The sequence below is a fragment of the Dendrobates tinctorius genome, unplaced genomic scaffold (genome assembly GCF_039654945.1).
Source record: "Dendrobates tinctorius isolate UK_male_01 unplaced genomic scaffold, ASM3965494v1 ptg000003l, whole genome shotgun sequence".
Lineage (NCBI taxonomy): Eukaryota > Metazoa > Chordata > Amphibia > Anura > Dendrobatidae > Dendrobates > Dendrobates tinctorius.
The window spans coordinates 41,755,528-41,783,148 of NW_027361671.1; the positions used below are offsets into that span (position 1 = coordinate 41,755,528).

Sequence of the window (27,621 nt, forward strand, 5' to 3'; positions counted from 1 at the left end):
AAGCTGAAGGTGTCCATAGGTTTTAAAGGGGTTTGACACTTTCTCTTGTTAGTTCAGATTTCCTCACAAACTGACCAGCCCTTCTATACATGAAATAGCTGTGTAATGCACCTATCCTGGCTTCAGCACCAGCCCCTGCTCTGTCTCCCTATGGTCGCCTTCCTTTGCTGTTGCCCACACAGGGTTTCACAGGTTGCCTGGAGAACTCCAGTATCGTCATCACTCTCTGTTACATTTTTCAGAATAAATTAATACACCTCAACAGATTTGGCAGAACCTTTTTGCTTCTTTTCAGAATCAATATTTTCTATGGGACACCACAATACAAAATACGCCTACAAATGTGCGCCATTAATTGCAAACAAGGTTTGCTGATTCACACAACCTAAAACGTAATTTTCCTAACAAATGCATTCAAGACCATGTTGGAAAAATGAGTACACCCCAATGAAAGTCTAAGAAGCAAAGCTAAAGTTTCGACTACATAATTCTAATTAACAAGAACTCAACAACAGATAATTATTCATTAAACAAGTTTCCAGCACAGACAGTTCATTATATAAAGAGGCTCTTAGCCCCTACACCCCTGGGTGATTTTAATTTTTTCCTCCCCTTCTTCCAAGAGCCATTATTTGTTATTTTTTGAGCCATATAGACGTATGAGGACTTGTTTTTTTGTAGGACAAGTTGTACTTTTGAGTGACACATTTTGCCACATAGTGTACTGGAAAACAGGAACAAAATTCCAAGTTAGGTGAAATTGCAAAAAACAAACAGTGTATACATTTCCTAGGTCAGTACACAAATACCAAACATGTATATATTGTTTGTTATTAAAAAATTTTTGGAAACATGTGCAAAAAAAAATTTGGTCACCATTTTCCGAGACCCCAATGTTCTAATTTTTCAGGATCCGGAGCTGGGTGAAGACTTATTTTTTGTGCCCTGAGTTGAAATTTTTATTGATAGCTTTTTGAAGAGATGCAATGTTTTGATCGCCTTCGATTGCATTTATTGCAATGTTGAGACCACCAAAAATGTAATTCTGGCCCTTTGATTTTTTTTCTTGTTACTCCATTTACTAATCAGTATAATTTATTTTATATTTTGATAGATTGGAAATTTCTAAATGTGGTAATACTAAATGTGTATTTTTCTTTGTTTTATTTTTAATGGGGCAAAGGGTTAAACGTTTGTGTTTGTTGATATTTTAAATATTTTTTAAAGTTCTTAATTTTTATTACTTTTTATTATATTTAATAGTCCCCTTAGGAGACTTGAAGATGCAATCATGCGATCGCCAGTGCTATGTATAGCAAAAATGATGATCCCCTATAAATGCCAGCCACAGGCCAGTGTTCACAGAAGGATCGTGATGACAGGCATGGGGATGCTCAGCGGACCCCTGGCTGTCATAACCTATCAGCTGGGAAAGATGATGTAAATATACAGTGCTGGCAAAAATTAAGAGACCACTGCACAGTTTTATAAAAATCAGCTTCTGCGTTGAGAAACATGTGATGGTGTCTCTGCAGTGTTGGATGTTGATCTCCATGAGTTCATTCATCCTCATTTTTCACAGTCTTCTACTAGGCATTGCTCCTACTGGCCAGATTCCTACTCCACACTGATGAGGGGCAATACCCCGAAACAGCTGTCTGTGGATGGATACCATGTTTTGGCATAGGTGGTTTCCTTCATTGGAGACTGCCCTTCCCGTGGTTCTTCCATCCCGGGGAAAGACCTGGCTAGTCATTGCTTGCATTGAGAAACATGTGATGGTGTCTCCGCGGCTTGTTTTGCATATATTTACATATTTCCCATACGTGTGGGGGCTTTGCCGTAGAATCACTGCGTTGAGAAACATGTGATGGTGTCTCTGCAGTGTTGGATGTTGATCTCCATGAGTTCATTCATCCTCATTTTTCACAGCCATTCCATTCTCAGTGGAATTCCAACTAGAGTACACCTCATTCTACTTAATGTGCTTCTGATTAGGTGACCACCTGAACCAAATCTTATTTAATGAAGGAAAGTATAAAAAACAGTGCTGTGGTGTTCACAATCCTCTTGCAATAGGACAAGCTGGATGGCAAAACAAGTGCTAGTAATATCCTAAGAGTAATAGGAATGAAAAAATAACTTTTAACCATGGTAAAGGAGTTGAAAAGAAAAGTCTTGAGTGAGGAAAAGAAGTGCTCAATTCTGGCATAACTAGTAGAGAGATACAGTGAGTGTCATGTTGCCTCCATCATTAAAATTTCTAAGACAGCAGTCCATTACAACAAGGTCAAGCAGCAGACATTGGGGACAACAAAAGTTATAGACTGGAAGAGGGCGAAAACGAATCTCCACTGACTAGGAAGATTGTCATCTTATTCGAATGTCCCTCAGCAACCACAGGATGACATCAAGTGACCTACAAAAGGAATGGCAAATGACAGCTGGGGTGAAGTGCATGGCAAGAAAAGTTCATAACAGGCTCCTAGAGGCAGGGCTCAAGTCATGTAAACCTAGGAAAAAGCCTTTCATCAATGAGAAGCAAAGGAGAGCCAGGCTGAAGTTTGCCAAAGACCATGAAGATTGGAGCATAGAGGACTGGAGTAAGGTAATCTTCTATGATGAGTCTAATTTTCAGCTTTGCTTAACACCTGGTGGTCTGTTGGTTAGACAGAGACCTGGAGAAGAGTACAAGCTACAGTGTCTTGCACCCACTGTGAAATTTGGTGGAGGATCGGTGATGATCTGGGGATGCTTCAACAAGGCTAGAATTGGGCAGTTTAATCTTTGCGAAGGACGTATGAATCAAGCCGCATACAAGGTTATTCTGGAAAACAGTTGATTCTTTCTGCTCAGGCAATGTTCCCCAACTCTGGGGACTGTTTTTTCCAGCAGGACAATGCACCATGCCACACAGCTAAGTCAATTAATGTGTGGATGAAGGACCACCACATCAAATCCCTGTCATGGCCAGCCAAATGTCCAGTCCTGAACCCCATTGAAAACCTCTGGAATGTAATCAAGAGGAAGATGAATAGTCACAAGACATCAAACAAAGAATTGCTTACATTTTTGTACCAGGAGTGGCATAAGGTCACCCAAAAGCAGTGTGAAAGACTGGTGGAAAGCATGCCAAGATGCATGAAAGCTGTGATTAAGGGTGTGTGCACACGTAAGCGTTTTTTCGCATTTTTTAAAGCGTTTTTACCAGCAAAAACACTTAAAACGCTTACAAGAAGCATTCCATTCATTTTAATGAATTCTGCACTTCTTGTGCATATTGATGCATTTTTTTCCTGAAAAAAAAAAGCATCGCGGTAAAAAACGCAGCATGCTCATTAATTTCGTGGAAAAATACGCATTTTTAACTATATTCTATGAGACTGGGGATGCTCCGGAAAAAAAGCATAAAAACCACGCAAAAATCACGCGAAAAATGCGCAGAAAACACGCGGAAAAAAGCGCGTTTCCTGGGAAGGAGTCCGGGGTTTAGTCAGGAATTTTCTGCATACGTGGGTACATAGCTTAAAAATCTTGGTTATTCCACAAAATATTGATTTCTGAACTCTTCCTGAGTTAAAACATTAGTATTGTTGTTTCTAAATGATTTTGAACTTGTTTTCTTAGCATTATTTAAGGTCTGCAAGCACTGCATTTTTTTGTTATATAGACCATTTCTCATTTTCTGAAAATAAATACAAAATTTATTGCTTGGAAATTTGAGGACATGTTGTCAGTAGTTGATAGAATAAAAGAGCAATTTACATTTTACTCAAAAATATACCTATAATGAGAAAAATCAGACTATCTGAAAATTTTGCAGTGGTCTCTTAATTTTTTCCAGATCTGTATGTCATCAGTCGTGACATGGTTAAAGAAAACCCCTTTCCATTCTATGCTGTCAGAAATGGCACTACAAGGAAGAAAAATGTCACAAGGCCTGAGAAATAAAATAAGTTCTTTACACAGGAAAGGTGACAAGAAGTTCAGCAACACTTTACTTATCGGTCAGAATACCGTAGCAGAAAAGTGATACAAAAATTTAAAAAAGATGTAACTAAAACCATCTCAGAGAGACATTCCGGTCGACCACAGAAATAACACCTAATCATGAGTGTCTTCTAATGAGAAGGGTTGAAGAAAATTGACAAGCATGTTAACTCCAGTTTTTCAAGAAGTAGAAAGCCAATCCAGGGTAAGTGGTTCACACCACACAATATTGAGAGAATGTACAGTGCAGAGGAATGGCATGCATGGGGTGTTGTCCATGAAGAAAGTTTCTCCTAATGCCCATGAACAGACTACAATTTGCCAAGACCCATGAAGAAAAATATAAAGACTACTGGGACTCTATACTGTGGAGTGATGAGACCACAATAAAAGTTTTTTGAACTGAAGGCTTTAAAACTGTATGGTATCACAAATGTGAGGAGTAGAAAGCAAGATGCATGGTGCCTACAGTGAAACATGGTGGTGGCAGTGTCCTTACGTGGGGCTGCATGAGTGCTGCTCGTGTCTTCCAGTTACATTTCATCAATGGTATCATCAATTCACATATGTACTGCTCTGTATTGAAAGAGAAGATGCTTCCATCACTCCATATCATTGGTAGACATGCACTTTACTAAAGTGACAATTATCCAGAACACACATTTAAAGATTGCAATCATATTATATGGCACTGTGTACTTTCAATTGCTCATTTAGCTCTTCTTGCCAGTTCATTCTTCTCTTTTTCCATTACATCTATGATATAATTAAAAACTGACTAGCTAATGCTTCCAAGCTCTATTTACAAACAGGAAGTCAATTTTGCCTCCATGAGTCATAAGTCACTGCAAAAGTCAGTGGCAGGAGGAGAAGAGAGCAGCTTGGTCAGGAATTGAAAAAGTGAATGATTTATACAGTGAAAATACACTTCCTGTTTCTACATAGAGCAGAGAAAAGAATTCACTGGGCAGAAAGGCAAAATCAGCAATTGTAAGTACACAGTGCCGTATAATATAATAATTGCAATATATTATAAGAGGTTTAAAACTTTGACGGGGGTACTTCTTTAAAGCCACTGTTGCATTTCTGTCTACTGATCTGAACTCAATGGAACACTTAAAGAGTTCTGAAAAGTTGAAAATCACTTTCTATCCAGCATTCAGGTGCTAAAAGAGGTTCTTGAATAGAAAAAAATATGTTACAATATTTTGCCATATTGTTCATTCCATGCCTAGAAGAGTTGGTGTTGCCCCTGAAAATCATGGAGGTCATACAAAATACTAGATGTAGTTGTTTCTGATGTGGGGTGTATTCATTTTCGCATCAACTAATTTTAATAAAGATGAAGAGTTTGGATTGAAAGTTATATTAACCTTATTTTCATGTTATAGGTTAAAAAATGTATGAAACTCAGTCTTGTCAAAATTTGGGAAATTATTCTCGTGTTCAGTGAGACATTGATTATATCTTACTGTTCAAAGGAGGGTGTACTCATTTATGCAGACGGTCAGTTGCTCTGTGCTTTGAAGGTAGCCTTGTCAGTTCTTCCAACTGGCTCTCTTCTCTGCAAATGTCTATGATTTATACAACCTGTATGTACTTCCTGGCTCACACCTGTGAATTAAGCCTTTGTCTGTTGTAAGGACAGCAAATTATTATCTGGAATTGCTCATACTTCAAATGATCTTGCATCAACCTGTATCTTCTCCATAAACAAGTTTACCTTAAGTTTGCTGCCAGTGGCTATTAACCCTTCATCTGCTGTAAGCATTACAAAATCTCCTTTGGACTAGATCATATTACTACTGTTATTCCTGGACTCATTATATCCTCAATTTCTGTGCTTGACTACTCTGCCTGGCTGTGTATTCCAGTATGTTCTGCTATACATGTGAGCCTGGTGTGCTCATTAGTTCTTTTCCATGTGCCATCGGGCAAATCCAGCCTGTTGAGCCATAGCCCTTTGTCTGCATGTTCACCTTGACCTTCGGCTTTATAAACCCATCTTACCAAATGAGCCCTATCAGGCTGTGAATAGAGAAGCATGTGACCATTCATATCTATCAGCCTCCTGCAAAAGTAATACACTTTACATGAGAAAGCTGTTTTTCTATTGGAAGACACTGATGAACTGGTCAGGTCACAAGCCCTACTGTCAACAACCATTATATAAAGAACAGTGATGGTCAACTTGTGACGGAAGTTGCACTAACAGGAAAGGAAGGAAGGCCAACACCTTAAAATACTCGTATGAATAACATGACTATTGACATCTATCCTGTTCCAGATGGTGCAAGCAACATATTGTAAGGCTGGTTATGGTTAATCTCAGAAATCCATCAAATCTTTATTCTCCATTCTCATTATTATTCCATGACAAGCTAATCCAAATTTCCATTAATTAAACCATCCGAACTTATCATGAATTAGGCTCCCGAAAACATCTACAAATGTCAAATAAAGTTCAATGCTCTCAATTACAAATATAACCACTAATTATTATATTGCAAACTCTTGTTGCAAAAACAAAACATAAAATACCGGTAACACCTAAAACAGTACATAGGTCAAGTGTCACTAAATATAACCCGACTTTAATAGTTGTTATTAATTTAGGATTATTAGCTAAGGCTTTTACGGGTTGGGGTGTGTTACATATCACGCCTAAGGGAGGAAGCATGCTGTTTAATTAACCAGTGTCTCTAATTGCTGAGAAAATAAACAATGATTTCACATAAAAAGATAAAATTAAAAGTTTTGTACAGTACTCCTAATGGCTTTTCAAAGACGGATTGTAATGACAATGATTGGGATGGCACAGACTTTTATCATACGGGTATTATTTGGAAATTGACATTTTACATTTCGCATGCAAAACAAAGCTGTCTTTTGTTCCAGGCCATGAGCAATGTGCTCTTCCACCGGGCTGGTTACTATGTGGAAACGGCAAAAAAAAAAAAAAGCTGTAACAATAGCAGTTTGATGAGAAATGAATTCATTTTATTTTCATCATTTGGATCAATAACTCTCTGCCTCTACTATGTCCCATAGCCTGAAGGCAGTTGGGTAATCAATGGAATCAAACAGAGGAGCCCTTCACCCAGCGCAGAATCCTCTCTGATCTTCTCTGGGAGGACTCAAGACGCTTGTGAAATTCTAATTCATGTCAACCTCATATCAAAGAAATTCCACCGAGGTTTGGTCATAAAGAGTATCATAGTAATAACGATCCAAAATCTATTTTTTGCTATACGTTTTTATAGAATTCAAGGCTTGCGTGTTCAGTCCACAATGACTTGAAGCTTCTTAGAAGTGGAATACAGTGAGCCAATGTATCTTTTATACATTTCTGGGAATGTGCTTTAAAAGAACGGCCAGATAGTATCGCAATGATTAAACCCCAACAGCTGGTTCCTAATAGAATAAGCAAAATAGAAAACTAATTAGTCAAAGACACCCAGGCAGGGAGAAACTGTTCCTCTATTGTTTAATGTTGTATTTGATAGTTGTGGAATGATTGAGTGACTTGTAATATATTTATTATCCTCCACTCGAATAAAAAGGGAGGATCATATTATACTATATGGTTAGTGTTTATAGCGCTTCTTAGAATTCTCAATTTGAGATCAAATTAAAGAAAATATCATACTTGGTATACTATAAGGACACAATAATTTTGATAATGAAGCAGATTCTGAGCAGTGCACTTAAATCGCTATTTCTTCAACTAATTTCTCAGAATAAAGAATCTTCAACATATCAAGAAGTATAGTGCAGCAACCAACTGAACAGCTAGCACACAAGCAATGGATGAAGACATGGCGCCATAAGCAAACAGCGTAGCATGGCTGTTCTAAAACTAAGCATGTAAACTTTGCATTATGTGAGTGTACGGAAGGTGACCTGATGGACGGACGTGTCAGAATAGAGAAAGATAGGTTTGCACAGTATAGACAGGTGTCAGTTATTACAGTGGGGAAACAGCTAGGAAAGTGTAGTGGACGTGCAGTACCTTGGGTTGACCATTAGATGGCAGGGAGGAGTGTGAGCAAAGGACTTGACATCAGCTTAGGGCTTTAGAAACCGTTGGTCATGGGGGCGGAGCTACAGTGACAGGGGATCGGGAGAGATTTAAATACTGAGGGAGGGTTCCAGAAGGTTCCAGTCCCCAGGGGGAGCCCAAGTGACAGGAGGACTATGACAGTCTGTGCACTCTGAGGAAAACTAAACCAGTGGGACTGAGGAGAGAGAATGTCAGGGGGGTGGTCCTGACCCGAAAGTACTGCAGAATAGACGAGGCAAAGCATACTGTACTGAAGAGACTACTGTTCAGTGAGAGTACTGTTGGTTACAGACCTAGGGCGGCCACAGTGACGGACCTGACAGGAGTGTCAACGAGTGAAGAGGGGACGGTGTATACATACACGTCCCCAGTGTGAAGTACGGTGTGCGGGAAGCGGCTCTGGAAACGGAGGGCCGACAAGTAAAGCGAAGTAAAGTGTATTGCATTGAAGTGCGGTGTACTGAGGAGGCCGTCAAGTGGGCGGCCAGAGAATAAAGCTTGGACCTGTTGTACCCGACATTTGCCTCCATCGTGTCTCTGTTACATCTCTGCGTGGTATAAAGAGGGACCACCCCCCAGCTCGGCCCACCTCTACATTTGGCATAGTCGGCAGGATCGCCGCCGCTAATACCTCATCTTCTGCGGCAGGCCTGCCTCAAATAATGGAAAAGAACTTGGACTATGCTGCTTGGAATAAAAACACCTGTGGATTACAAATAACTTGCCTGTGGAATATGAATTGGAAGCGCTGTGAAGGATCTGTGTTGCCAGCAGCGGATCCAGGGCGGTACCAGGTTCTGTGCAGTATGGCGGTGTTGCTTCAGCGCAGAGGAGAGGTCCGGGTGTTTGCAGTTGTTCAGAATGGACTGGGACCCCCTCCAGCGTACCCCAAAAGGAAGCAGTATGTGCTTGGGGACCAACGTTTCCATATATTGGACCCTGACAAGTGGGTGGAGAGGCCTGCCGACGCCCCACCCCACAGAGGGAGTGACACCGAAGAAAAGCTGGGGTGCGGCAGCTTGGCGCCATTCGATTGCTGCCCACCGGTCGGTATGAGACACTGCGGGTGTCGGGGCATCGGCCGCCAGGAGTGGCAGTGGCGGCGGGAGAACGAACTGAGCCGGAAGACGCCATCCTCGGGTACGTGGGCAAGGAGCGGAGCCTGTGTAGAGCCCGTGCGGAGCCAGAAGGAGCGGCCACCATTGATACCGGCGGAGAGCTTCCCCGCGGAGCCCCTGAGCCTGGAGGCTAGGCCCGCTGAGCAGCGGGTTGGAGAGCGGAGGCTGCGGGAGGAGCCGCGTGGTGACGTGACGGAGGCCGCAGCGCCGGGGAAGGTGACCGTTCCCCCGGCCCTGCCGGCGGCCTCACAAGCGTCCCCTATCCGTCTGCCACAGCACGCAGCCTCCTGCATACCGGAAGGCCTAGCTGCAGAGGGCCCTATGGTATATGTGGAGTTGAGCGAGGTCCCTGTCCCCGGCCCTGAGCCATCCCGCCCGGAGTCACCAGTGCGGAGCTCGTTTACAGAAGACGTGGCTGCGCTCCCTCGGCCAGTAACGGCTCCATCACCAGAACCGGCCGTCATTCCGGCTCTGCTGGAGGTTTTGGATGCGGCCTATCCTGCGGCCGCGGCTATGCCAACGTTAGAACCGGCAGCGGCCTGTTTGACAGGCCCTGTGGACCAGCCCTCCGGAAACACGGCTGCTCCTATCCACCACCCGGCCCGAGCGGCTGCTGGGCCGCAGAAACCATCTGCCGCCTCTGCCCCACGCCCTTTCACGGCAAGGTCCCGCCCACCGGACTCTGGGACTGGCGCGGCACCCTCCGTTTGGGTTGCGGAGGTGATAAAACAGAAGAAGGTTCGAGAGCAGGAGGTATGGAGCCTGCTTCACTCAAAGGGGGAGGCTGGCACGGCGGTGGGAATATCCCGGGGGCAGCTGGTGTACACTAACGTGGACAGGGGGTATGGTTTTATCCGCGATCAGACTGGCCAAAATGTGTACATAAACATAGCCTCCATACGCCACAGCCGGGCCCTGGAAGTAGGGGACCTTGTCTCCTATTATAAAGAATACTGCCCCCGCGGGTATTATGCGGTGGCAGAATTGGCGGAGTCCGAGGAAAGCGGACCCCCGTGAAAAAGGACTGGTATGGACACTCTCGGTTCCCCCAGGAGTTCCACGGCTGTGGAGCCCTCACCTCTGACCACTGAGAGTGAAAAAAAAAAAAACTGTTAAGAGTATGATGCACCGTTATGCAGGTCCTATGGACAGCGACGTGGAGAGAGAGAATTTTGTTGGTTTAATGTGTTATGTTGTTGTTCTCTCTTTCTCTCCTCTGTATCTCTTTTAAAGTAAAATGTGCAAAAGAGAAAAATGTTTGCCTGACAGAGCGGGGGTACGAAGAAGCGGGAGAGTGTCCAGGTCCAAGGAAGGGGGGAGGAGAACTTGGGATGTTATACTGTTGTATGTTGAGTTTTAAAGCAAAAGAAAATGAAAAAAAAAAATAAAAAATGGGGTACTTGTGATATTGTAAAGTTATTTTGTTGTATGATATGCACAAGTAAATGCAACAGGTCCGGGCAAGAGAAGGTCTGAGGGACCAAAGGGAAGAGTGAGATCCAAGAGGGGTCTATGTGTGGAGAAGGTCTGGGAGACCGAGACGCCGACCATGACATGTAACTGAAAGAAAGGTAAAAGAGATGGAAGACGTGAGAGAGAGAGCCATCCCAGGGTCAGATCCCCAACACCACGGACATCCCTGAAGGAGGAAGGCGGGCGCTGGTAATGATCTGGTAGGTGTGAGACCTCGATCATGGCGTACCAAATAGTGGAAGGTGACAGTAGGGGAGAGTAGGGTAAGGTACATGCCATAGAGAGAATATGGGTGTACCTAGCCCAATTTTAAAGACGTTGTCATGTGGCGTGCGCGCTGGTGCGTGGCAGTAGGCTGCTCAGAGCATGGTGCTCCCAGTATGGTTCGGCAACCGCAGGAAGTGGGTTTGGCCCAACAGCTGGTCGGACAACAGAATGTAGGTGAAGCTTCAGAACGACAAAGGCAGGGATTACGAATTGTAGAGGACGACAATAGACAAAGGAAGGGGGAGTGTAGGGAAGGTGACCTGACGAACGGACGTGTCAGAATAGAGAAAGATAGGTTTGCACAGTTTAGACAGGTGTCAGTTATTACAGTGGGGAAACAGCTAGGAAAGTGTAGTGGACGTGCAGTACCTTGGGTTGACCATTAGATGGCAGGGAGGAGTGTGAGCAAAGGACTTGACATCAGCTTAGGGCTTTAGAAACCATTGGTCATGGGGGGCGGAGCTACAGTGACGGGACTGGGAGAGATATAAATACTGAGGGAGGGTTCCAGAAGGTTCCAGTCCCCAGAGGGAGCCCAAGTGACAGGAGGACTACAACAGTCTGTGCACTCTGAGGAAAACTAAACCAGGGGGACTGAGGAGAGAGAATGTCAGGGGGGTGGTCCTGACAGGAAAGTACCGCAGAAAAGACGAGGCGACGAGGCAAAGCATACCGTACTGAAAGAGACTACTGTTCAGTGAGAGTACTGTTGGTTAAAGACCTAGGGCGGCCACAGTGACGGACCTGACAGGAGTGTCAACGAGTGAAGAGGGGACGGTGTATACATACACGTCCCCAGTGTGAAGTACGGTGTGCGGGAAGCGGCGGGCCGACAAGTAAAGCGAAGTAAAGTGTATTGCATTGAAGTGCGGTGTACTGCGGAGGCCATCAAGTGGGCGGCCAGAGAATAAAGCTTGGACCTGTTGTACCCGACATTTGCCTCCATCGTGTCTCTGTTACATCTCTGCGCGGTATAAAGAGGGACCACCCCCCCAGCTCCGCCCACCTCTACATTAACAGCAAAAACAAGCAACAAATAATGCACCATGGCCGCTTGCTTAGGATCTGCTACATCTTTCTTTTTCTACTTAATGACCAGATACTTGTTTGGGATGACTGATTTTTTTTTTGTTCTAACAAAAGGAATCTGTCTGCAGTTTTTTGCTATGTAATTTGATGACCACATTAGGTAGGGACTGGGACACAGATTTCAGGCATGTGTCACTTCTTGGGCTGTGCACTGCTGTTTCCATACAATTAATGCTTTATCACCAGAAGGTTATCACTGCACAGACTAGCTCTCCCTCTTACCAAAAAGGCTGACCACACCCCCTCCTGTGATAAGCAGCTCACTGTCAATAGACAATGTACATACAGAGCCTGGTGTTGGCGGGGTGTCACAATTGTTGCACCCAGTAAACTAAGTGACATCGCTGGAATCAGGGTCTCTTTTCCTACATTATTATGCTCTCAGATGAAGCAGCAAAAACCTGGTGATAAGTAGAGGGGAAAAAAAAAATTTCTAACTAGAAAGCTCTACTTTGTGTTTGCTGGTCGAATGTTCTTTTTTATGCTATTAAAGTGATGTTTATTTTATTCTCATTGCAATTATTTTTTTTTGTTTTTACATATTATTGATATTTGTTTTAATACTTGTCAAGAAGATCAGAATCAAATGTTATGATACATCTTTCCTCCGTTCTCTACTGTGTACTCCGTTGTCTCTGATAGCGGAGCACCCAGCTTACACCTGCACTATTCCACATGCAGACACTGTTCTGCTTTATCATATTTTTAATAAGATCTTTTAAAATAAACATTTTGTGCTGTAGTCAGCAGCTAAACTAAAGGAAACACATTTAGATGTTATATATTAGATAAACCATTTTTGTGTGACCAGGGGAGGTTTAACCTTACCCATAGACCCCACCAATTATGCTAATAAAGGGTCCATTGCAATTGTTAATTATTTCTTTTTGTAGGTGTAGTTGTGCCTAGGACTGCAGGGTAGCCCTACCCAACTTAATGCGACAGAGCAGCTGACTTGAGCTTAATATTGCTACAGTATGCTCGAAAAAATAAAAAACAACCTGCAAAGATCACACTCTTTTCATCTTGCAAATGGGTGGTCATGTTCTATAAATAGTATTCTGCTACAGATGGATCTGGATAAGTTGGAAACTTAGGCCGAAAGGTGGCAGATGTGGTTTAATAATGATAAATGTAAGGTTATACACATGGGAAGAAGGAATCAATATCACAATTACACACTGAACGGTAAACCACTGGGTAAATCTGACATGGAGAAGGACTTGGGGATCCTAGTTAATGATAAACTTACCTGGAGCAACCAGTGCCAGGCAGCGGCTGCCAAGGCAAACAGGACCATGGGGTGCATTAAAAGAGGTCTGGATACACATGATGAGAGCATTACACTGCCTCTGTACAAATCCCTAGTTAGACCGCACACGGAGTACTGTGTACAGTTTTGGACATCGGTGCTCAGGAAGGATATAATGGAACTAGAGCAAGTACAAAGGAGGGCATCAAAAATTAATAAAATGGATTGGGGAACTACAATACCCAGAGAGATTAGCAAAATTAGGATTATTTAGTCTAGAAAAAAGACGACAGAGGGGCAATCTAATAACCATGTATAAGTATATAAGGGGACAATACAAATATCTCTCCGAGGATCTGTTTACATCAAGGAAGGTGACGGTCACAAGGGGGCATTCTCTTTGTCTGGAGAAGGTTTTTCCTCCAACATAGAAGAGGATTCTTTACTGTTAGGGCAGCGAGAATCTAGAATTCCTTGCCTGAGGAGGTGGTGATGGCGAACTCAGTCGAGGGGTTCAAGAGAGGCCTGGATGTCTTCCTGGAGCGTAACAATATTGTATCTTACAGTTATTAGGTTCTTTAGAAGGACGTAGATCTGGGGATTCATTCTGATGAAATATAGGCTGAACTGGATGGACAAATGTCATTTTTTGGCCTTGCTAACTATGTTACTATGTCATCCTTGTGGTCAAATATGTATACTCGGAAAACTATGAGTCCTGATTTTGGAACTTTACATATTTATTCACCCCTCCACTGTCATATCATTAAAATGCCTCCATTCACAGAAAAAAGCAGACACAAAACATGCGTCGGGGATGACGCATCACAGGGCTAAAGAGCTGTTTTTCGGCATGGACCTAGTACTATCTCTATGGAACAATGTTAATTATCGATCATCACTGTTTATGAAGTAAATATTCATATTACGCAGCACATGCCTTTTACATTTTCTACTGATATTGGTATAATTTATGCCTTCATTTGCTTGAATATTATTAAGTGACCTGTATTGCACATGCACTTTACTTATCCATCTACTTATTTATAGCACATGCACTTTACTCATTTGTCATATTTCTTCATTTGCTGTTTATTATGTCATCTATGAATTATCTATTCTGTATCTTCTCATAAGCAGTGCATAGTTATAATATTGATATGATTCACCTATCTATGTCCATATCAATATTGTATATTACTACTTTTAGTATTACTCTTATTTTGTAGGACTCATTTTTTGCATTCATCCACTTGTTCCCGTTGATGTCATATTCATTTCCCTCTGTGGCCCTGTTTTTATATAATTTATTTACGTTATGTCAAATAAAGATTTATGCACGTTATGTTTCGTTTGGTGTACATGAACACTATATTTTACAGCTTTGTAGCAGTCAGATATGTGTACTTGGAAAACATCTTGAGGAGAGATGCTACTTTTGGCTTCTAGTTTTTGGACTCCACATTCACTCACCCTTCCACTTCTACATCCCTAAAATGCCTCTCACTCTACATCCAGGTCCATCTTATGACCTCTTCTCTTTTTCTGTTATGAACTTTCACTCTTCCAATTTATTTTTTTCTTTATGCTTGAGTTTTTCCTCATTTATTTTGACTTTTGTTCGCCCTACTTTAAAAAAAAAAACCTTCTAAAATAGAACTTCTTAAAATGATCCACTGCTATTTATCTTTTTTCCATTTATGTTAGCACCACAAAGCACTCACATTTTCTACATCCCAATTTCTGTGTAACTAGGTTTTGTTGTCATGTTTTTTTGAGTCTTTGTGTTTTCTGCAGTTTGTTCATAAAAATTAAGGTCTAGGAGAAATAAAAAAAGGAAAACTTCTGTTGTGAGATAAGCCTTATTTTTGCTTTTTTTATGTCCGTTGATTGCAAAATATTCAATTTGTACAGTACAATAGTTGCACTCGTGGTTCTGCAAAGCCTGTGTTCCGTAATTGGCTACGGTGGCAAACAAAGTCTACCTGAGAAATACTTTAAATATGATTATGTACTCAATTATTCATCACAAGAATGATGAGCAAAAGAGAAATCGTTAAAACCGTAGATAAATGTGTAGGCACAAACAAATTACACCATGTTTAGACAGAGCCAATTACCCTTGTAGGCCTCTGCTTTAACTGTCACTAAAGTGCGGCGTGCACATTCCTTTTCTTTTTAATACCAGTTTATGGAGGCTTATTACCCAATGGAAAAAAGAGCCTTAATAAAGCTGAAATAAGCAAGTAAAACCTTCAAAGAATTATTGTACAAATTACGCAGCAGTGAGAAGATTATCATAGCGAAAAGTAGAGATATCTTGTGTTTTTACGGTAATATTTGTCGTTCTTTAATTACACTCATACATCTCGCAGATGGCATGTTGATGCTGTTTGGCTAATTTGCCATCCTAATTGTTTTTTCTGTCGAGCATTTGTATTCGCTGCACTAATACTTGCCAGCATTAAGCAGACAGAACAACATTGATAGAGACGCATTAAAGTTGTATGAAGAATTTTTCATGGTTAGCAATTCTATTGATGACCACTTATAGGATAGATGAATAAAACTTGTAAGGTTCTGGCTCTAGCAGTGGGTTTTTATGATCAGTTGGAAAGTCTTGTTTGAGACTGCGGCTGTTAATGCAGGTTAAAGATGGACAAAATGTGCTGGACTCTATTGCAACCAGATTGTCTACGGCAATTTTTCAGAACTAAACATATAATTCACCCAGATGGCTAACTACATGTACCAAATCCTTTAAAAAGGCATTTCAATTTTTAAAAAAATTTTTAGAAACAGGTATGAGAAAACTAATAAAAAAGAGGAGACACCCGAAGCAATATTTTCTCTTTGTGTATTTACACCTAAAAATAAAGAAAGAACAGTTTTCCGGTTTTGCACACGTCATAGGAACATCACTATTCTGTCCACTGCCTGTTGTCAAGTATAATCCACTTTCAGTAAAGATGAATAACAGAATTTGGAGGCCGGTCTTTGCCTCACCTCTTCTACTATCTTCTCTGATACTTGAATATGAGGCTTTCAGTTTAGCGTAGGCATGCGAGTGGACCATGGCAAGAGCAATGTATGCTGGAAGTCACAAAATGGAAGCATCAGCACGTGTAATACTAGTAGGATGCTTATAATGAGGAATCGACCACTAAAGATGCGTAGCTGACAAGTTACATAGAAGGAGAATTGGAACAGTTTCTGCACAGATTAGTCTGCTAAGTGCAACAAAACCAATTTTAACTTGTTGTGGGCCATGAGGGCAGCAAAACCATTCTTATATACATTTTTTGTGTGAAAAGATATGTACTGTTTACATTTTAAAAATTGCACAATCCATTCAGCTAGATTAGTGTTCTATGTATCGTAGAATTTGTTTCTACTTCTTTCTCAGAAATTGTTTTTTTCCTGGATTATCTCTCAATGCCTGCATTAGGCATACTATTATATACAGAGTTTGACCAGGTGTCACGCACAGTCTAAAGCTATATTCACAGACCCAGCTACTGTCCGTTTTTTTATTCAGACAGCACATGGACCCATAGAGTTTTATTGATCCATACAAACATTAATGGTAAAAACAGATCCATGTTTCCAGACCATGAGACTCAGAGCATGTTGTATGCTCATCTGTTTTGCAGATGACAATGTATTCTCTCATATGAGAGAATCGGGCTGATTATACAAAGTTTGAGCACAGTTGTGATCCCATTCTCTCGCGGAAGAAAAATTGATCATGTGCATAACCCCATAGAATATCACGGGGACAAGTGCTATCAGTCCAAACGAAGGATGGCCATCATCCCAATATTACGGTCATCTTCAGCGCCCTTAGTCTAAGCTATCAACAATAACCTTGTGCTAAATGGCAGGTATTTAAAAATATAAAAAAAACTCTGTATATATGCATGAACACAAAAAAAAATTGTGGAAGTGTTTATATGGCAATTGCAAATTCAAGTAAACAACATGACCAAAGATTTATGAATGATATAGACAGTAAGACAGTATCAATATATCACAGAGCAAACTATCCGTTAAACATACGTAATCTTACCTGATCACATCTCATTAAGCCAAGATATCGTATAGATTTGCTGCTCTGTGCAATCAATGTGGCTCCTTGGTCAGTAATCTCTTTACACCATCCCACGTCCACGGTTTCTATAGTAGTGCTGTATCGACCGATGGCTATCAAAGCTGTGGGGAAAAATGAACATAACTGTAAATAAAATGATAAATGCACTAAGAGGCTTCAGTCATTACATGCTACAACAAAATGATGTTTAAATGTCGGGGCTACAAATGCAATTTTCACACCATTTTAACTAAAAAAAATTTTTGAAATTTTTCTCATTTGTCTCCATTGTGTTCATTTTATTCAACCTGATGAATTGAGTAGTGTACAGACACTAACCATAGAACCGATTCCAATGTTAAGCTGTTAACGGAGCCAGGTCCAGGTCCAAGAACGTCATGTTTATTTTATATGGCATCAATACACGAGGAAAGAGCAAACCTGTTCTTTTATAGGGCTCATGCACAATTCCCTATAGTGGGTTAATTCAGAACCAGAGGGACATTGTTTGCCACCGATTGTGGAGAGGATACAGAAATGCACATTAAATTGTTGGGGCATGGAGAGGAAGAAGAGCACAATACACCAGTGTGTGTGCTGTATTAAAAATGTAGTCAAGCCACTAAAAAAATGGAAAAAAAATCCAAAGATGTTGTAAAATAGGTAATAATCACCGTACTTAGATACAGCTGTTCATGCTCCTACACTGCCCAGATCCCTTGCTGGTCTCTGCGCATTGTTTGGTCCGGATGGACATGTAACTGCTGCTTACAATTACAATATTTAACTCCTGCAGCCAATCATTAGCTGCAGTGGTCACAACACCTTCTAGGCTAAGCAAAAACCTTAGAGAGTTTCTATACCTCTTGTTTAGGAGGACATGTCACTGCTGTAGCCAATCATTAGCAATTACAGGGAGCAACATGTGACCCCTAAAGGCAGTGATTGGCTAAAGGGCCTGTCACACTAAGCGATATCGCTAGCAATATTGCTATAACGTCACTGGTTTTTGTGACGTAGCAGCGATATTGCTAGTGATATCGCTATGTCTTATACTTACCTCCGACCGCTCCCCCACTGGTTATCGCTGATCGCGCGAGAATGTCCTGGACCGTTTCTCGTCATCAGCTTCCTGCTGGGCTTCCTGCTGTGTAGACGAGCAACGCGTGGATGCGGGCGGGAGGACGTCAGGATCGCCTCGTCTGACAGGTAAGTAGCGACCCCTGCGATGTCGCTGGTGAGATCTGCCTGTGTGGCAGCTCACTAGCGACCACTTAGCGATGCACCAGCGATCCTGACAGTACCTTTACTCAGTTACATTTCCATCCAGACTGAACAGGAGATAAAGGGACAGTTGGGCGTGGAAGGGGTTGGACAGTTTTGGAATTGGAACAGTAGTTGACCGGTACAAAGAATATTACCGTACTTAAATTATTATACTCTATTCTCAGAGTTTACTTTTATTAGTTTTTGGTGGCTGGACAGTCGTTTAAGGCAACATACACATCACATTCCTGCAAACAGGACAATTAATCGGAAAGTAAGAATTTATTGAAACCAGTAAGAAAACATTTAAGCACAAATTTTCTAAACAAAAACTGTCAACATGTAAAGTTATGGTTGAAAATGCACTGAAATTACAGGTTATGATATATGGTAATGGCTGATACGTGTTTTAGCTAAGAGAGAAAACTCTGTTCTGTTGCTGATCTATTACTTTGTACAGGTGGAAGACGTTAAGGTGTTGTGTAATGAAAGCAGCCTGGAGGACAGCAAGAAATAAAAAAAAAATCTGGGTCTACTTAAGGCATGACAGAATTAAATAACGTGAGTAACATTAATGTGGAGAAGCCTTTCAAGCATTGGTTAAAAATTGAGAAGGATGACTATGTCACACAACATGTTCCCATATTACTAGAAGTAGTGGGGTTTACATGGATAAAGTATGACAAATTGATTACCTCGATTTGGACAGAATGAATAAGATTATGGCACAACCGAGTGTTGCTTTAGAAATTCCTGTCTGCCGGCTACGAGAAGCATGGAATTCACATGTATAAAATATATCCAGATGAACGATGAAAGTCGGCTAATAAAATTACAATGATTCACAACCTAAACCAGCAGAGACAACAGCCATACAAGTACACAGAGGCCAGGCATCATAGTAATGAAGGAGATGATGACAGGCGCTCATATGCTCCCTTATAATTTGATATAATCAGTATATATCAGAAGCATTAAACTATTTCACTTAGGAATATGATCATTAACCTTGTTCCATAATTGGCCACGTCAATTTCTGTAAACTCTTCTTTGTTACAATTTGCAAAGCATGTCATTGCTTAAAAAGATCTCATTAGTGACTGCGGCGTTTCGATATAGGGCCAGCACCAGCGCTACTCGCGGAATATTAGATATCCGAGGTACTTAAGGTTGAAATAGCATTTATTAAATCACATTTTGTGACTGCTCATTACTAGTGAAAAATGCCCTTGAAATATGGCACACTTGGTTGCTTTCACGGGATGACATTTCTGAAGCTTCTATGCAAAATCGCTTCAAAGAATACTTTCAGAATGACACGCTTTAACCCTTCCTGTGCTGCAATTTTCTGCAGACCATGCACCACATTGTATTTTGTCTGGTCTTTACAGCCACAACAATAAGCTTGATTTTCCATCAATCTCTGCTCTGGATTCCTCATATAAAATCAAATCTGGCTGAAAAATGCCTCCACTGCAGGTTTATTTTACATTTTTAAGCAGTTCAGTAACCTCAGCAATCCATAAAAGCCTCGACAAAGTACGTTTTATATCAATCCTCGTCTAATACACACAGAATCCTAATACAGCATTTTACGGAAAATATTACATTATATTAAAACCAGCTTAATGGGGAGAGTGTTATTTTCAGACGTCTCATGAGTGATGAAGATATGGATATATGGATGTTACAATCAATATTAAGCATATTCTTTTGTCCTCAACCCATACAGTATATATGTGCATAGTCTATGTATGTGTATACACACATACACACAATATAATATATATATATATATATATATATATATATATATATATATATATATATATATAGAGAGAGAGAGAGAGAGAGAGAGAGAGAGAGAGAGACAGATAAAAAAAATAGAAAAAACAGCACAAAATGGAAAAAAGATTCGGGTGCAGGCCCTCCAGGTACATAGCCATATGGGCTATTAAAAAAGCAGTTTATTGAAAACTACTATGGTGTGCTGCTTTCTTTTTTGATGGACTATTTATATACTAGCTGAAGAGCCTGGTGTTGCCTGGGCATATTAACCAACTGTGGTTAGTTATAACAAATTATAATGATTATATTGCACATAAAAACCGTGCATCTAATCCTATCCTGTGTGATACTGACTGCTGAGCCGTGTATCTAATCCTATCCTGTGTGACACTGTCTGCTGAACCATGTGTCTAATCCTCTCCTATGTGATACTGACTGCTGAGCTGTGTATCTAATCCTATCCTATGTGATACTGACTGCTGAGCCGTGTATCTAACCCTATCTCGTGTGATACTGAGCTTCCCACGCTGTCTGTGTCAGAGTGTGGTCTGTGTTGGCACGGTAATAAATTGTGTTATTTCCAGCTTTACAGAAGGACGATAACACCATAGAAACGATAAGAATAATAGGCCTCAGTTACCACAACTGTCTACAAATAAAACTGTTGCTGATAGCAACCAATCACAGCTCATTTTTCATCTTTTAAACAGCTCTGGGACAGCATGGCGAGTTTTGAGTGTCGACTTTTGTGTTTCGACTTTGATGTGGCGAGGTTGGTGTATGTGTGGTGAAATGTGTGCTGAGGGTGGTATATGTGTTGAAGCACGTGGTAGTGTGTGGCGCATTTTGTGTGTGTTCATATCCCTATGTGTGGTGAGTATCCCATGTCAGGGCCCCACCTTAGCAACTGTACGGTATATACTGTTTGGCGCCATCGCTCTCATTCTTTAAGTCTCCCTTGTTCACATCTGGCAGCTGTCAATTTGCCTCCAACACTTTTCCTTTCACTTTTTCCCCATTATGTAGATAGGGGCAAAATTGTTTGGTGAATTGGAACGCGTGGGGTTAAAATTCTGCCTCACAACATAGCCTATGACGCTCTCGGGGTCCAAACATGTGACTGTGCAAAATTTTGTGGCTGTAGCTACGACGGTGCAGATGCCAAAACACACACTTTTTCCCCATTATGTAGGTAGGGGCAAAATTGTTTGGTGAACTGGAATGCGCGGGGTTAAAATTTTGCCTCACAACATAGCCTATGACACTCTCGGGGTCCAGACGTGTGACTGTGCCAAATTTTGTGGCTGTAGCTGCGACGGTGCGGATGCCAATCCCGGACACACATACATACCCACATTGAGCTTTATATTAGAGATATATATACACACACACACACACACACACACACACACACAAATACACACTGCTCAAAAAAATAAAGGGAACACAATCAACACAATATAACTCCAAGTAAATCAAACTTCTGTGAAATCAAACTGTCCACTTAGGAAGCAACCAAAACACCTCAGAAAAAATATTAGGATCAAGACAAATCAAAAACACACCAAGATAGCGCAAAAATTATGACCCCTAAAAAGTACTTTTTTATTCAATAATTAAAAACAATAGACAATCCCAACTCACAGTGTCTAGAGCAGTAAATCACAAAATAAATATAATCAAAATACCAGGGGAACTATGCTTACCCTACTAGGCTGGGCCCCAATAGGTCCCTTCCTGACTGAGGAGGCTGGCACCCTAGTTGTTGACAATGTGACGCCCCCACTCAACGTCGGTAGCCCGAGAAAACCATAAAACACCCTAAACAACACAGAAGGAAATACAGAAAAAACAAAGACATACATATACACCTGAAAAAGAAAATCCCCTAGTGAGGAGACTTAAATAAGTCTCTTCATAAAAAAGTGCACAAGTGCTGTAAACTTATCTCGTTGTAGAAGATCATTATGAGGAAGACTTATCTCGGAGTGAAAAATTCTTATTCATGTGGCTATCGAACCTTATCTTGTAGTACAAAAATGCTTATGCTGCAAAAAATAGACCGTGGAATAAATGTCCACAAAAAATATAACAAAAAACGTCTACAGAAAAATGAGACCAAAATACAAAATACATACAGTAGTCTCACAAACTATGGAAAGAAGCACCATAAAGCACTCATGATTAGACAAAAACCCTCCAGGTGGAAAAAACAATAATGGCACAGCAATAAATAATAGCCAGACAGTTATAGTTCTGGACATAATAGTCCATCTAGAAACATGTTGCAACAGTAAAGCCCCCTTTACATTTAGCGATGCACCAGCGATTCCGAACACGATATGACCCGGTCAGGATCGCTGGTGCATCGCTAAATGGTCGCTAGTGAGCTGCCAAACAGGAAGATCTCAAAGCGATGCAGCAGCTGTCGTTACTTACCTCTCAGTCGCGGCGATGATGATGTCCTCTCGCCTGCGTCCACGCGTCGCTTGTCGGCGCCAGCAGGAAGCAGCCGACGAGAAATGGATGTGGACGATCTCGTGCGATCAGCGATAGCCAACGGAGGAGCCGGTCAGAGGTAAGTATCACATGTAGCGATATCGCTAGCAATATCGCTGCTGCGTCATAAAATCGGTGACGCTTTAGCGATATTGCTAGCGATATCACTATGTGTAAAACCCCCTTAAAGAGGTCTCTAGTATGAGCCGTATGACCCATAGAGTTTAAAGTTTCTCACCTCAACAATAAAAGTCATATATATGTTGCAAAATAATAGGTCTGTCGGCAAAAAAAGAAAAGAAAAAAAAAAATCGATATTTATCAGCCATAGATGTAAAAGGAGCCCGACGCGCTTTCCCCTCCAAAATGCTGAGGGTTCATCAGGGGTCAAAGAAATGGGGTACTCAAACCATCCTCATGGAGTCGGTTTCTAACCGTTTGTGCAGACATGCACATTTGTGGCCTGCTAGAGGTCATTTTGCAGGACTCTGGAAGTGCTCCTCCTGTTCCTCCTTGCAAAAAGGCTGAGGTAGCGGTCCTGCTGCTGGGTTGTTACCCTCCTACGGCTCCCTCCACATCTCCTGGTGTACTGGCCTGTCTCCTGGTAGCGCCTCCATCCTCCGGACACTGACACAGCAAACCTTCTTGCCACCTCTCGCATTGATGTGTCATCCTGGATGAGCTGCACTACCTGAGCCATTTGGGTGGGTTGTAGAGTCCGTCTCATGCTACCACGAGTGTGAAAGCACAACCAACATTCAAAAGTGACCAAAACATCAGCCAGAAGGAATTAATACTGAGATGTGGTCCCCACCTGCAGAACCACTCCTTTATTGAGGGTGTCTTGATAATTGCCACTCCTTTATTGAGGGTGCCTTGATAATTGCCAATAATTTTTATCTGTTTCCTATTCCGTTTGCACAACAGTATGTGAAATTGATTGTCAAACAGTGTTGCTTCCTAAGTGGACAGTTTGATTTCACAGAAGTTTGATTTACTTGGAGTTACATTCTGTTGTTTAAGTGTTCCCTTTTTTTTTTAGCAATATATATATATATATATATATATATATATATATATATATATATATATATATATATACACACACACACGCTAGCTTTAGAGCCCAGCGTTGCTTGGGCAAAGTAAATAACTGTGGTTAGTTATAACAAATTATGATTATCCTCCATCCCATAGTCCAGTGCCCACATACCCATTGCACATCCTCCATCCCATAGTCCTGAGCCCATATACCCATCATACATATCCTCCATCCCATAGTCCTGAGCCCATATACCCATCATACATGTCCTCCATCCCATTGTCCCATGCCCATATACCATAGTACACATCCTCCATCCCATAGTCCCGTGCCCATATACCCATCATACATATCCTCCATCCCATAGTCCCATACCCTTATACCCATCATACATATCATCCGTCCCATAGTCCCGTGCCCATATACCCATCATACAAATCCTCCATCCCATAGTCCCATGCCCATATACCCATCATACATATCCTCCATTCCATAGTCCTGTGCCCATATACCCATCATACATATCCTCCATCCCATAGTCCCATGCCCATATACCCATTACACATCCTCCATCCCAAAGTACAGTGCCCATATACCCATCACACATCCTCCATCCCATAGTACCGAGCCGGGTGGTGCTGAGCATGGAGTTCCTGGAGATGTGCTGTTATGTAACCAGGCAGTGTGGCTCTGTGTGCGGCCGCTGATGATGCAATTTTCTATGCTGGTAGCATTAGAGCGTGGCAGTAATAGAGGAGGGGGTGATTCATTTCTGCCTTATGCTCTCTGCTCCTTTCTGGGGGAGCAGACAATGACTGGGAGCTTATGTTCCGAGGGATGCTAGATTTCTCCCACCCGGTCAGTGTCTGCTGAGGTGTTGTGGAGCGGGAAAACTGTTGCTCATAGCAATCAATCACAGCTCAGCTTTCATGTTTTAAACAGCTCTGGTGAAATGAAAGATGCTTAGTGATTGGTTTCTATGGGCAACACAGGCAGTGTAACCTGCTGTGGTCAAGAAGATGTGCCTATGAAATAGGTATATTAGATATTCATTTTATATATAAGATATTTTTTATATATATTAGATATTTATTACATATATATATTATATGGGGCTTTGCGTGTGGAGTGAGTGTGGCTATGCGGAGTGGGCGGGGCTATGTTGAGTGAGTGGCTTGATACACATACACACTCATTTTTACATACAATATATATATATATATATATATATATATATATATATACACACAGGGTGGTCCAAAAGTAGGTGGACAGTATGTGTAATAGGGTTATGAAGGGGGAGATTTATCAAACATGGTGTAAAGTTAAACTGACTCAGTTGCCCTTAGTAACCAATCAGATTCCATTTTTCATTCTTCACAGACTCTTTGGAAAGGTGGAATCTGATTGGATGCTAAGAGCAACTGAGTCAGTTTCACAGATCCAGTTTTCACAGATAAATCTCCCCCAAATTTGTTTTCTTTTCAGATAATTCAGATAACCTATAATGGCAAATAATTTAAATACAGATCAAAGAAAATGGATTTTAAAAAAGTATTGATAATCTCAAAATGCTGAAACAGTTAGAGCAAATTGGGTTGAAAGATTTGGTACTCAAGTCCCAAAGAGACAAACCATTTACCGCATTCGTGACAAATTCGATGCCACTGGCTCAATCCTTAATGCTCCAAGAACTGGTCGACCCAAAACAGCCTGTACAGAAAATAATACACAACTTGTTGCTGAAACATTTGTTCAGAGTCCAAAAAGACCACCAGAAGAGTCTCTTTAGAATTGGGAATTTCACGAGCTTCCACCATGCTAATCCTGAAATCTATTGGGTGGAAAGCTTATCGTCCATGTCTAATTCATGGTTTATTGGAGGATGATCCAGACAGGCGGCTGCAATTTAGTGAGATTATGCTTAACGAAATTGAAGGAAATCCAGTAATATTAGATAACATTATGTGGAGTGATGAAGCTTTTTTTCAAATTATCTGGCCATATTAACAGACATAATTGTATTTACTGGTATAATGAGAACATGCATTTAGCATAAGAGCAACAACTTAATGAGCCTGGTGTCAATGTTTGGGGTGGTATTTCAAGTTTTAGTGTTTTTGGACTTTTTTTATGGAACAGTCAAAGGAGATACTGTAAGTATCTCGAAATTGTAATGAATCAAGTTGTTCCCCAGTTACAGCAACAGCCTAATTCAAATGACCATTATTTCCAACCAGATGGGGCCCCTCCACATAATTCAATAGTAGTCCGCGAGTATCTTGATGAAACATTTCCTAATGAATGGATTGGCTGAAGAGGCCCACTTTTGATTGGCTGGCACGTTCACCAGACTTGACCCCAATGGATTTTTTCTTTTGGGGAGTACTCAAGGACAAAGTTTATAGTCAAAAATCAAAAAGTGTCAGTGATTTGAAAAATTACATAAGAGATGCATTTCAAGAAATTAATACCCAAAGAGACTTGTGCAAAAATATTTGTTGAAGCGTAAGAGGCAGACTTCAAAACTGTGCAAATTGTGATGGAAGACAGTTTAAGCAGCAGCGTTGATAAAAGTTAAGGGCTTTTGTATTATTGTTCAGAATAAAATGTAATTGTCAATGTTATGCTTGTGTTAATAAATATAATTATATATATATTAAAATATTATTTTCTGTCCACCTACTTTGGACTACCCTGTATATATATATATATATATATATATATATATATATATATATATACTGCATATATACCAGATCTAGATTCTTGTCCTTGTATATGAGAAGCTGGAGAAATACCAGGGCCTCAAAGGAGAACTGGAGATTTGGAAGGTGAAGGCAACAGTGATTCCAGTGGTGATAGGAGCACTTGGAGCAGTGACCCCTAAGTTGGAAGAATGGCTACAGCAGATCCCAGGAGCAACATCTGAGCTCTCTGTCCAGAAAAGTGCAATGCTGGGAACAGCAAAGGTCCTGCACAGAACCCTCAAACTCCCAGGCCCCTGGTTGAGGACCTGAGAATTGGGAAGGACAACAAAGACCACCCCCATTGGGGGTGAGAAGGAAGTTTTATTTATATAAATTCATAGATACATAGTTATATATACATAAATACACATACATACATATATAGAGAGTAAGGCAAGTGATAAAATCTAATATATAAAGCTCAAAGGCATTAGCACCGTCGCAGCTACAGCCACAAAATTTGGCACAGTCACATGTCTGGACCCCGAGAGCATCCTAAGCTATGTTGTGAGGTGAAATTTTAACCCCGCGTGTTCCAATTCACCAAACAATTTTGCCCCTATCTACATACTGGGGAAAAAGTGTGTGCGCGTCAACACCGCCCCTCATTATGTCATAATGCCCCTCATTACGATGTCACAATGATAGCCATGGCGATGCGGATGTCATCATCGGTTGCAAGCTCTGCCACCGCTCATTATGATGTCATAATGATTGACTATGGGATGGAGGATGTGTGATGGGTATATGGGCACTGGACTATGAGATGGAGGATATGTATGACGGGTATATGGGCACGGGATGATGGGATGGAGGATGTGTGATGGGTATATGGGCACTGGACTATGGGATGGAGGATATGTATGATGGGTATATGGGCATGGGAATATGGGATGGAGGATATGTATGACAGGTATATGGGCACGGGACTATG

The 27,621-nt window shown here is 41.3% G+C and overlaps 1 protein-coding gene across 1 annotated transcript in view; it reads right to left on the reverse strand.

The window, feature by feature from the left end:
- FBXL17 (F-box and leucine rich repeat protein 17) overlaps nucleotides 1-27,621 on the reverse strand; it is a 1,016,894-nt gene that overhangs the window by 13,043 nt on the left and 976,230 nt on the right. Inside the window, exon 8 of the mRNA XM_073548112.1 lies at nucleotides 17,322-17,464. Within this exon, the coding sequence (XP_073404213.1) occupies nucleotides 17,322-17,464 (143 nt within the window). The remainder of the gene's footprint in view (nucleotides 1-17,321; nucleotides 17,465-27,621) is intronic.